General features: G+C 39.7%; 1 protein-coding gene across 4 annotated transcripts in view; it reads left to right on the top strand.

The window, feature by feature from the left end:
• Positions 1-6,392: 6,392 nt before the first annotated feature.
• The window catches only part of LOC311094947 (uncharacterized protein), a 47,195-nt gene continuing 41,785 nt past the window's right edge, over positions 6,393-11,802 (top strand). For 3 of the 4 annotated variants that reach the window (XM_084133190.1, XM_084133189.1, XM_084133187.1), the window contains exons 1-2: positions 6,393-6,644; positions 9,063-9,280. Coding sequence is in view for 1 of the 4 variants with exons in the window: in XM_084133187.1 (XP_083989313.1) it covers positions 9,247-9,280 (34 nt within the window). In the remaining 3 variants the exon portion in view is untranslated. Of the gene's footprint in view, positions 6,645-9,062; positions 9,281-10,003; positions 10,176-11,802 lie in introns of all 4 variants that reach the window. The other variant, XM_084133188.1, reaches the window with a different exon arrangement.

The following is an 11,802-nucleotide window of genomic DNA, read 5'->3' as shown; positions in this document are numbered from 1 at the left end:
AACAGCTTATTGTTATTGTCCAATTTTATTTGCATCAGGAATAATTTCATTATTTCATTATTCATTATTTTATTTTTCACAAAATGACGTTTGCTTCTGGGGCTCCCCAGCAAACACAGAACATTCCCCTTACATTTGGTTCCTGTTTGGTTATTGTTTTGGGAACTAAATAATAATGTTCTAGTTTTTTTTTCTTGCAACAATAAAATAACTTGGGATGGGCACGAGTACTCGAGTACTCGTTCATGACAGCGATGATGGATCATGAAAACGATGTTAGCCCTGACTTTAACCCTCAGGGGACCAAGGTGTTTTTGGGGCCTTTGAGATGTTCTGACATGCCTTGACATTTGTGCTTTTTTCAGTTATTTATAAACATGTTAATGGCAAAGGTGTAAATTCACTCTATATAGCACAAACAGGGCTACCATAATATGCGAGCAACGTGTATGTAGATGTTTGTATTTTTAAGAGAATAATGTTTATGCGTGGTTATTGGAAAAAATTAAAATGAAAGTTGCTGAATTAAGACCACAAAACACATATTAAATATGTGTCCACAAGACTTTTGACTAATGGATGTTGTCCCTTTGAGTTCTAGCTTCAAAATTATGTGAAAATAGTTTTGCTTTATCGTTCACAAAAAAAAATACATTGATTTAAATGGTGTAAAACAGGTTTTGCTTGGAAAGCCAATATGCGAGGGGGAGGAGTAGTTTACACCTTAGATTACAATGTCCCACCCACTCTGCATAATGACTCTGCATAATTAGCCATTCATTCAGGTGTGACACTGACTGAGCCACAATGCAAGGACAAAAGATGTATTTAGAAGAAGACTTATATTGACCATTTAAGATTTCGCTTACATCTCTCTTGTAAATATGTTTTGCTATTTTATTAAAAATGTTACAATTACAACAATAATTACAATTTCAACAATATTTCAAGTGTACTCTTTCTTTGTAAAAAAGAAAAAGAAAAAAGATTATAGGCCTACATTTTATCATATGTATTCATTAGTTTGAATATAGCCAACATTGGAACATCTAACATCTTAGTCTATGACTTTATTTTTGACAAATATATATATAGATAGATAGAAATATAACGTTAGATATGAGCAGAAATTGCTAAACAAAAGCTTATTTGATGTGGCAGTATATTCTACAGTAGCCTAAAAACTGTACCCAAATCTAGTCAACAAGTGACTGACTGTAACGTTGTTTTTATGAAATATTAGGGTATATAAATGCTAATTTGCAGTTTAATAGTTGCTTATACAAATACATTTTATTTCAATATTCCAGTCGATTTTTACTCATCTCAGTAGGCTATAGCAAAGCAGTTTATTCTTTCACACACAGACGCGCAATTTATATTTAGGCTAAACAGTCTTTACAAATATGTACCCTTCATTCATCTCACAGAAAGGCGAGTCATATTATAGAAATGCGATTCATCTTTTTGCGGTTTGCATAGGCCTACACTAACGTTATTCCATAACGTTATTCCACACGTGAGAAAAGAAAACAGCCTACTTCACTCCTCAGCGGAATCTGCTCCTCATTTCAGGAGATATTGCTCCTCATATCAGCACTGTTCTGAGGAATCTTTTCTCCATAAGGTAGGCTATATTATGCCTCACTCGATCGCGACGCGCTGTGTTTACAGCTGATGGGCGTTTCACAGATCTTCAATAGTTTTCAGAATTTGCGTTTGAATAGCACGCGCTCTCCTGGGAGTGGTCACATTACTGTGAATTAGGTCGTAATGAGCTCGACAGGAGTCGCTCTCTTTTTATACAGATTACAGAAGCTGAGAATATTTGTTTTTTATATAAATGACTTCATTTAACAGATGCGATCTCAAGCTTTATGCCCGTGGGTCTGTTTGCCTGTTTGACTGAATTTTCGCGGAGTTATAGATCATTTTCGAACGCGTTTCAAATGGGAGTTTACTGACAGAGAGAAGGCAGAAATCGCATCATGTTAATTTTTCTTTATTTGTCAAAAAGCAAAACACTTTATTTTTATTGTGAGTATACAGAAAAAAAATAGAAACTGAACAGGATCGATTGATGTATTACACGAAAATGAAAGATCAAAATTAACAGAGCATTTAGCAGGGCTGCCAACTTTTGAGTTTAGTTTGGAGTGAGATTTTTTTTTTTTTTTTTTTTTGGGGGGGGGGGGGATGCAAAACAAATATTGCATCACAATAAGTGTAATTGTGATTGTCAAAACATCTGATAACTAAATAGAATTTTATGAAGTTTAGTGACAACATGTTACAATGTTTACATTGTTCAATGACTGGTAGGATACAGTTTTTATTTGCTTGACAAAAATTTCAAGATTTCAATTCCATTCTTGATTTGATTCCGATTTTGATTCAATATTGACTAATTTGGATACATGTTTATTTTAAATTTTATTTAAAAAAATAATCTCACCTAATGCTGTAAACATAGAGGGCCCAATCTGCTGGTATTATTAAAGGTTAAAAATAACAAATTAAATTAAATATAATGCTGTTTTTGTTATAATAACAATTATTTAATGACATAAGTAAAAATATAATAAATGTGTAATATAGTGCTCAGCAAAATCTCCTCTCTAGCTATTTTTCCTATTCAATTAACATGCTATGGTCATTAAATGGCTTTCCTGAGGTAAAGTTAACGTTATGTGACATAATTGTTCTCCTGCTGTTATATTGACCTCTTTCCGTGGTTGAAAAACACTAATTGGTCGATATTATGTATACTTTTGGTAAGTTGTACTGCATCTTTAAATAAAAAAGTAACAGATGATCGGTTCACGTGCACTTAAACTGAGGCGCTCAGCGATCTGTCACGTCACATTTACAAGCGCCACATGTATTTTTGTCTGAATTTCAATAAAATTGACAGAATCTAAGAGCTGAGAATTAGTTTAATATTAAAAGTACCTCTTTGCTCCGCAATTTTTCTGTGCGTGAGAAAATGGATGTGTGGCGTGAGAGTGTGTGAAAAGTGTCAATTGCGTGAGTCTCACGCTCAATGCGTGAGAGTTGGCAGCCCTGATTTAGTGTTTATTTTCATTGCTAAAAAAAAAAAACGAGCAAAACGCGCGGGCGCGTTTGTGGTCCCCAGAGGGTTAATATATACTGTATTTGTCTTGATATTTGTCTATTTTTCTGATTGGTTATTGCAGCATTTGGGGTGGTGTCTGAGATCTGATTGGTTATTGCAGCATTTGGGGGTGGTACCTGAGATCTGATTGGTTAGCGTTAGACTGCACCCCTTTTCAGACCGGCGAAATAAAGGGAAACTGGATTTGAAAGGCAGTGATGCCTATAATCACTTTGATCATGAAATACAGTTAAGTGCAAAATGTGCAGTGCCAGTCTGTCAAATACTTAGCATTATAATGAGAACACTATTGTAATCAATTAGAATGTTGTAAATGATCTGTGCTTTAGTTGCCCGTGTATCAGCGTGCTGTTAATCCACAACGACAGTTATACATCAGACTAGAGCGGTCAAGTTCTTGTGTGCATTCGTGCCCTTTTGTGCAGATGTTAGTTGTAAGACTTACTTTTATTTTGTCGATCTGATTAATCTCATATAGGAAGTGTTTGGTTAAGTATCTGAACTAGTAGACTTTACTAGAAAATTGCGTGGAAACCGGTAATCCATTTTAGTTTTTACACGGGGTCAAACTAAACTGGTTAAGTTGTATTAAAAGTGATCGCAATGACACGTCTTTTGGATTTCCAAATTCGGGGAACAGAAACAGTCTCTATATGATGATATCTAGGTGAAAGAGGCTCTATGTGATGGGATTTATCTGACCTTGGTGACGAGAGGCCGCTAGAAGACGGTCGGTTTAGCCAGTCTGTCTGCTTCCTGACCTGGTGCCCAATTTGTCATTTTTTATCTCTAAGACTATGAGCCATATTACTAGAGAGAAGAGCAGCACCATCCCAGGAGGGATGAATACCATCTCTTTTCAACAGGTCAGGTCTGCCCCAAAAACATTTCCAATTGTCTATGAATTCTATATTATTTTGTGGACACCACTTAGACAGCCAGCCATTGAGTGAGGACAGTCTACTAACTATCTCATCACTCCTGCGAACAGGAAGGGGGCCAGAGCAAATTACAGTGCCTGACATCGTACTTGCGAGTTCACACACCTCTTTAATATTAATTTTGGTGATCTCCGACTGGCGGAGTCTAACATCATTAGTGCCGACATGAATAATAATTTTAGAGAATTTACGATTAGCATTAGCCAGCACTTTTAAATTTGCTTTGATGTCAGGCGCTCTGGCTCCCGGCAAACATCTAAGGTTAAAAATTTAACAAAAAAAAGTTTTATCTGCTGAAGCTTGTAAGGCCAGACGTGAGTCGGATCAACTTTGGACGTAAACACGGATCAACAGCGGCAGGGCATTTGAATCATGGAGAAACCTCCGCTTTGTTTTGGATATAAAAACAGACCCGGAGTTGGCTTTCATTCTATTGGATGTTTACCTGAGTTTCCAGCATGTTGTGTGATGCTTTCTCCGGTGTGTTGCGTCTCAGTCTGGCCGGTACCCAAGAGAGCACGAGCACTCGCTTGCTAACTTATTGGTTGCAATCTGAAACATCACCGCTAGAGGCCGCTGAAAACTACATATAGCTCCTTTAATAAAAGATTAATTTTATTAATTGAAATGTACTGAAAGAATAAATGAGGTGTTTAAACACCACTTCCTCTTTAAAAAAGGTTTAAAGGTTTTAAAAGAGCTCGTGCAGCCGCTCTTGAGAAGCTGCGCTGGCTGAGTTCTCCGGCTACTCTCCAATCGCTCTCGCAGTAGGGGAGAGTTACCATGGTAACTGTTTATTCTTGTTTTAATTACTTACACACATGCTAGGATGACGAAACTTAGTGTATTTACTAGTTGCCATATCAACACTATATAGAGAAAAAATTGCGCCAAAATTATGGGGTTTTTTTTGAAGATATCCATAGACATTTATTAAACCATAGCAAGAGGACATTTCTTAAGTTAATTTTTCATCTCTATTTTTTGTGTTTATTTAAAATTAGACAAATCTGATATTATTTTAATCTCCAATATGTTATTTAACAGTTGAGATAGTTATTTAATGCTTCGCTAACTAGCAGAAGACACTAGCAGGGTTTAAATCCCAGTTGTGCAGGTGGGGGCATGTTGTAACACTGCGTTACAATGTGCCCCTATTAGAAATATGCTATTATATTCTATACTTTTATTAATTTTATTGAGAAAACGTAAGAAAATGGTGAATAAAGACTGAGAGTCTATGTTCAGAAATGACTAATTATTTATTTGTTTTGAACTATGTTGTATAGCTGTGTTTTCATGTGTTCGTAGTCAAAACTCAAAAATGAGAATATTTAATTATTAAAAATTGCCATTATTTTATATGAAAGAGGTTTTTTTTATTGTAATTTATTTAGATTTTTTTTTAGTTTGTCTTGTATATATTTTTTTCATTAGATCAGATAACATTTTAAGCTGTCATATGTCATGTTACAATGTACCCCACCTATGGGGCATGTTGTCACATTTCACTTCCATTCGGGGTATATCCAGAGAAAAGTATATACTGTATTAATAAAACAAAACCACATAATTGTACTAGACATTTGGGAAATTAATGTGGAAAAAAATAAATACTCTGAACCATAAGTAGATTTACACAAACTGAGAAAGTCAAAAAGCGTTACTTTGTGCCTCGCTCTCCCCTGCTTTGATGGCATACGTCACAGTCACGTGGCGTCAGCGCTGTATCAAGTCGGACAAAATTTCTAACCGGTGTGGTCAATAGCAGAGGAGAAAGACTGCGAAATTTAAAAATACCACTGTTATTGTGTCACAAAATGTAGTTTTAAGAGTTTCACAGTCGAGAATGTAGTTGTTTGAAGCTAAAATATGTTGTTTATTTATTTTTAAAAAAAACACTAACAATGAGAAATTTTTAATTTCACAATCTATAGCTTCGGTTAAATACTAGTATATGAAACATATAAGTTAAAATACATAATGACTCGTTATAACGTAGTACAAACTTCGTCTATAATAAAGTGATTTTGTATGATTTGTAACGAGGCGCTAACGCGATTACTCACAACGTGCTTTGAGACAATTGGATTGCTTGGGTCCTAAGCTCGGACTCGTCATCTCTTCACCGGCATGCACTGCTTCAAGCCAGCCGCTGATCGGTCTGCGCAGAGCTGCATGAAGTCGAACAAGCCTTTTGGCTTGCCATAGAAGCTGACGCGAGGCTGACGCGGAGCTCAGGCCTGCGGTGTGAAACTGCCGTTAGGAAGGAAGTGGTTTCTCTTCCCTTTTAAGCATTCGCGCTTGTGAAAGCAGAAGCATCTTTCACTCTCTCATGCATACGTCCTGTTTACGGTCTCTTTATCACTGTGTATATCGTGTTAAAACGTTGATAAATACTTCATGACGTGTATCCGTGTAATTAGCGATCTCTCTCGTTGAAACTGGCGCTTTTAATCGTGATACGCCTCTCTCTTCATTCGCGCGTGTTTGTCCATGCAGGAGTGAGAGAGCAGGACCTCCAGTGTGTTTTTGCTCATTTTGCCTCGTACTACTCTTCTTTAAAGGTATGTTTTCACACTTAATGGTTATATAAGTTGTTTTAAGTTTCAATGTGATTGAATAGCAGTCAAGATATAATATTTGTTTGACTAGCATCGTCAGTTAGGCTTAGGGTTGCCAACTTATGGAAAGGAAAATAAGGGACAATAGTTCTTTATAGGAAAATAAGGGACACTCTAAATATCTGTACTTTACCTCACAGTGCATATCATTTTAGAATCTGCAGGTTAATATGTGTACAAAAGATGTATAAAAGGTTCTCAGACAGTGTCATTTCGTGGAAAAATCAACAAATTTCAAACAAACTTTCCCAGCTCAAATTTTTGATTTTGTTAAAAAAAAAATTCTGAAGAAAGATTAACGTAAATGAAGAAAGCCAAAATGTTAAGCTATATGTGATGGATGTATATTTACTGAGGAATTACAGTTTTGTAAAATGGGTCAAAATGACCATTTTCACCGGAGATTTGAAGTCGGATTACAGAGGGGTTAAAATGACTTTTACTTTTACACAGAGATTGTTAGGTCTATTTAGCTTAATCGGTTGACTTTAGCCATCTTTGTTTTATTATAGCTACTGTATGCCAACGGTGACATTTTAAAAACAGGGAAAAGCACTACTTTTGTTTTTTTGCCCAAAGTTCGCATGCCTGCAACTCATATTACAAACATTTTAATATCCTTTTAGATTTTAATTCTTAAACTTTTCTTTTGGTTTCTTAATTTTTATTAGCCTGGTTCTACCAGACTCTCATACATTTCATTTGTACAGAGAGTCTGGCCTCTCTCCATTGACAAGCGTTAACTTCCTTGTAGTGTACTCTGTACTCTGTTGAAGTTTAAAACTATTGGATCTGCCCAGAGTCACTCAGGATCTGCCATAACCAATCGCTAACGTTTGGTTGTGACGTAAGTTAACCCTACAACTCAAACTAGCGCATGACCTCAACGTCATCGTTCTCAGCCACTCCTTCTGTTCACTGATTGGACCGGTAAAAAACTTATCGGAAAAAAAACAAAGAATACACCACCATCCCAGACGTAGTACTGAAGGGAAATAAAATTGAGCGGAAGTACGCAGGAGGGCAGAGCCAGGCTAAATTTTTATGGCCGAATATGGTTCATTTTAAGTCCCAATATATAGGGATGCTAATGTGGCTCCATGAGTAAATTAGCACATTTTCTGAAGAACAAATAATGTTGAAACTAGAAATGTATCTTGGTGAACTTTACCCATTTTCAATATATAGCTAGCTACACCAATGGATATTACTGTATCATCAACCACAATTTAAAACAATAAACAAAAGGGTTTTTTTGTCTTGTTTTTTTTTGTCAGGAAGGCATAGATGGCATAAAATGTAAAAGCGCAATAACTGAATTGTATTGGTTATTTTGTGTTTCAATAACGTCCAGTCGGTAGAGGATTCTGCTGGGTCTTAAAGCCTTCCGCGAATGACTATGTTTGTAAATCAAACAAAGATTTGTCACAAAAAAAAAAATTAATTGTCAATTTAGAGCGTATGCCTGAAAATACGGGACAAACTGCATTCCGTATGGCTTTCATACGGGACGCTTCGCAGATGCCTTAAATACGGGACGATTCCGTATTATACGGAACGGTTGGCAACCCTAGTTAGGCTACAATATGGTTCAATCTTATTCAATGTCATGGCATGATTGTACCAAAAAGACTTTATAAAATATTTACACATTTTCTTGATGCGTTTATATGAGGGTGTGTTGCAAGTATGCTTAGTACTGTTTTATTTGCATTACCCATTATATTACATATTTTGTGAAACACTTATGTATTTTGTTGCCTACATGTATATGTGCAATTATGTACGGTACATAGGGTTGCAAAGGGGCGGAAAATTACCGGTAAATTTCCGGAAAGTTTCCGGTAAATTTCCATGGGAAGATAAGCTGGGGAATTTTGGAAATATTCATTACCAGGGCAACCGCTTGCGCGTCCACTCTGAAAGTAACTGTACACATAAGTGATGGATAGATACATTATTTAAGGTTATTTCTATTCGTTAGAATATTGATATATGAACTTGTTGTCAAGTAAGCCCCGTTGCGAGCATGTGCGTCTCTCTAAACTTTCAGTGTGCTGCACTGCTCTAGTTGACTTCTGTCAATGAAGTCACCTTCATGTATAGCGCTTTTAACAATATAGATTGTTTCAAAGCAGCTTTTCTGTGATAATAGGAGGATAAGTTTTCTCCCTCAGCGCTGGGTTTGGCATTGTTCATTCAATCTATCAGTAAATCTAACAGTAGCCTATCTGTTTATGCTTTTTGCAAGAACTGTTGTTCTTACCATTATGTATATTTGGAAGAATTTACATTATTATATTCTGATGTCCATGAGCATAAAAACAAACTCAGTAACTTGTATATTTTTGATTTTGGCAGATCAACTCCTACCACAGCAATCACATCATCAGTGAAGCTTCTCCCACTGCAATCACATCATCAGTGAAGCTCCTCCCACTGTAATCCATCATCAGTGAAGCTCCTCCCACTCCAATTCATCATCAGTGAAGCTCCTCCCACTGCAATCACATCATCAGTGAGGCTCCTCCCACTGCAATTCAGAATGAAACACACTGAAGATCCTGAAGAACAAAGAGGTTGGTGTTTATTCTTCATTCATTCATGATGCTGAAGAACATTCATGTTAGAGACATTCAAGCACTTCATCACATTTAGATAAACAGTTCAACTATGAAAATGGTACAGAATGTTCTGGGGTTTTTTTAACAAATGGTCAGTAAAGGGAGGTTCTATTTCATAGGTTCACTCAACGCTGCGTAGCTTAAGACGCAGTGGGAACGCCCTCTGGGTGTGCCGATTGTCTGAAGCCCTTATAGAATCACGCCAATTTATTGGCTGATGGCGCGGGCACCGCCCGAACACTTTTACGTCGTCACATTATATATGCGCGTGCCATCTGCTCCTCAGATTTCTCTGCCTTCACAAGCGGTCATTTTAAGTCCTTCGGTCTCGGTTTTTCTGGCCCAAATATATATTTAACATCAACATTCTTCATCTGCACGGATCTGACCTTAAGAGCCACCAAGCACACCGCACGCGCTATAGTCTATGGCGGGTGCGGTTGCTGCCACCTATGGCTCAATCTCACAGAGATCTGCGACAAAGAGAAGGTTTTCCTCCTGGACGCCCCAGTTTCTCAGTCTGGACTGTTTGGGGAGGCAGTCAGCACTGTGGTTGACAAGTTTCGGGCCGCAAAATCCCAGTCGGCTGCCTTCAGGCAGTTTATGCCCAGGAGGGTTAGGGATCAATCATCGAACCCCTCCCCGTCTCAACCCGGACCTCAAATGTTCTTCTCATAGGACGGAGTTCACTCGCAACCTCGGAGGCACGTTCTGTTTTCCTCAGGAGCAGGCAGACCCTGTAATACCAATCCAGGCAGTGGTACCTCCCACTACATGTCAGGACGCCAAGTGCTCTCCTTCATGTTCGACCATGCCACCCCACAGGAGTCAGTGTGACACCTTAACACAGGTATGTCCTCTGCATTGCAACACTCGGCTTCAGTTCTGTCGCAACCCCCCTTGCTTCAACAGGGTTTTTCCAACTGTAGTCGACAGCACCTCAGAGGCTTCTGTACTACAGCAGGAGATTTCGTCCCTTCTCCTCAAGGAAGCGATAGAAGAGGTTCCTCCGAAGGAAGTCGAGCAAGGCTTCTTCAGCCGTTACTTCCTGGTCCTGAAGAAGGGTGGCGGTCTGCAACCTATACTAGACCCCCGTCGTCTGAATTTCTCCCTTAACAAAGGGAAATTCAAGATATTGACGCTGAAAGCTATCATATCTTAAATTCGGGCGGGGGACTTGTTCTTGACAGTAGACATAAATGATGCATATTTCCATATTCAGGTCATACGGCAACACAGGAGGTTCCTCAGATTCGCCTTTGGAGGAAAAGGCATACCAGTACAGGGTCCTTCCTTTTGGTCTTGCTCTAGCGCAGAGAACGTTCACAAAGTGTATGGATGCTGCTCTGGCCCCGTTGCGGCTCCAGGGCATCCGTATACTCAACATCCTGTTTGGCCCGCTTCACGGCCATCGTGTTTCTGTGGGCACTTGCCGCAGGCTTCTGGGGCTCATTCTGGGTTGCTCCACATGAGACCTTTTCTGTGGTGGATGAAGTTCTCAGGGGCCCGGTCCACAGGACCAGCTCTTCGCCTATTGAAGGTGTCATGCAGTTGCTTCCGCGCCCTTTCAATCTGGCGCGACCCCCTCTTCCTTTGGAAAGGGGTCAGCATGGGCGCAGTTTTCCAACGCCAAATGATTACGATGGATGCCTCTCTGACCGGCTGGAGCGCGGTTTTCGAGGGCAGGCCAGCATGTGGGGTCTGGACTGGGGAGACTCTCTCTTGGCACAGAAACATCTTGGAGCTGAGAGCTGTTTCCCTGGCCCTTCTTCACATTCTCCCTTTTCTCGAAGGGCACCATGTCATTGTCAGAACAGACAATATGGCGGTAGTGTCCCATGTTAACCGGCAGGGGGTTCATGGTCACGCACCCGGGACAGGCATGCACGCCACCTCCTCCCGTGGTCCCAGGACATATTCCTTTCACTGAGGGCAGTCCATGTCCCTGGGGTCCTGAACCTCGCAGCGGATTTTCTGTGGAGGCAGAAGCTCAGGTCGGGGTTCAGAAAAGCAGAAGTGAACCTTTTTGCATCAGTCCCAATGTGAACGCTTTAGTTCTCCCTGAGCCCCCCAGCATCGTTGGGGATAGATGCATTCGCCCACCCATGGCCGACGCGGAAACTTTATGCATTCCCGCCTGTCAGGTTGATCCAGGTGGTTCTGTCCAGAGTGAGGGAGAGCAGAGCCCGTCTCCCCATTCTGGCGGTCCCAGCCATGGTTCTCTAAGCAGGTTTCTTTTCTGGAATTCCCCCCCCTGGGAGATTCCAGTCAGGGAGGATCTATTATCCCAGCTTCATGACAGGATATGGCATCCTGCCCCGACATTTGGAAGCTATGCGTATGGCCCATTGGAGGCCACTAGCTTTGAGCTTTGGTCTTCCCGCTGAGGTCTGTAAGTGGGAGAGCCCTGTCCACAAGAAGGTTGTATTCCTCCAAGTGGAGGGTTTTTGAGTCATGGTGTTCGGCACATGCTAGGG

This window comes from Abramis brama, assembly GCF_963993115.1.
Source record: "Abramis brama genome assembly, chromosome: 1".
NCBI classification, from domain to species: Eukaryota; Metazoa; Chordata; class Actinopteri; order Cypriniformes; family Leuciscidae; genus Abramis; species Abramis brama.
Note: the sequence above shows the minus strand (reverse complement) of the source record. Positions and strands in the feature narration are given on the sequence as shown.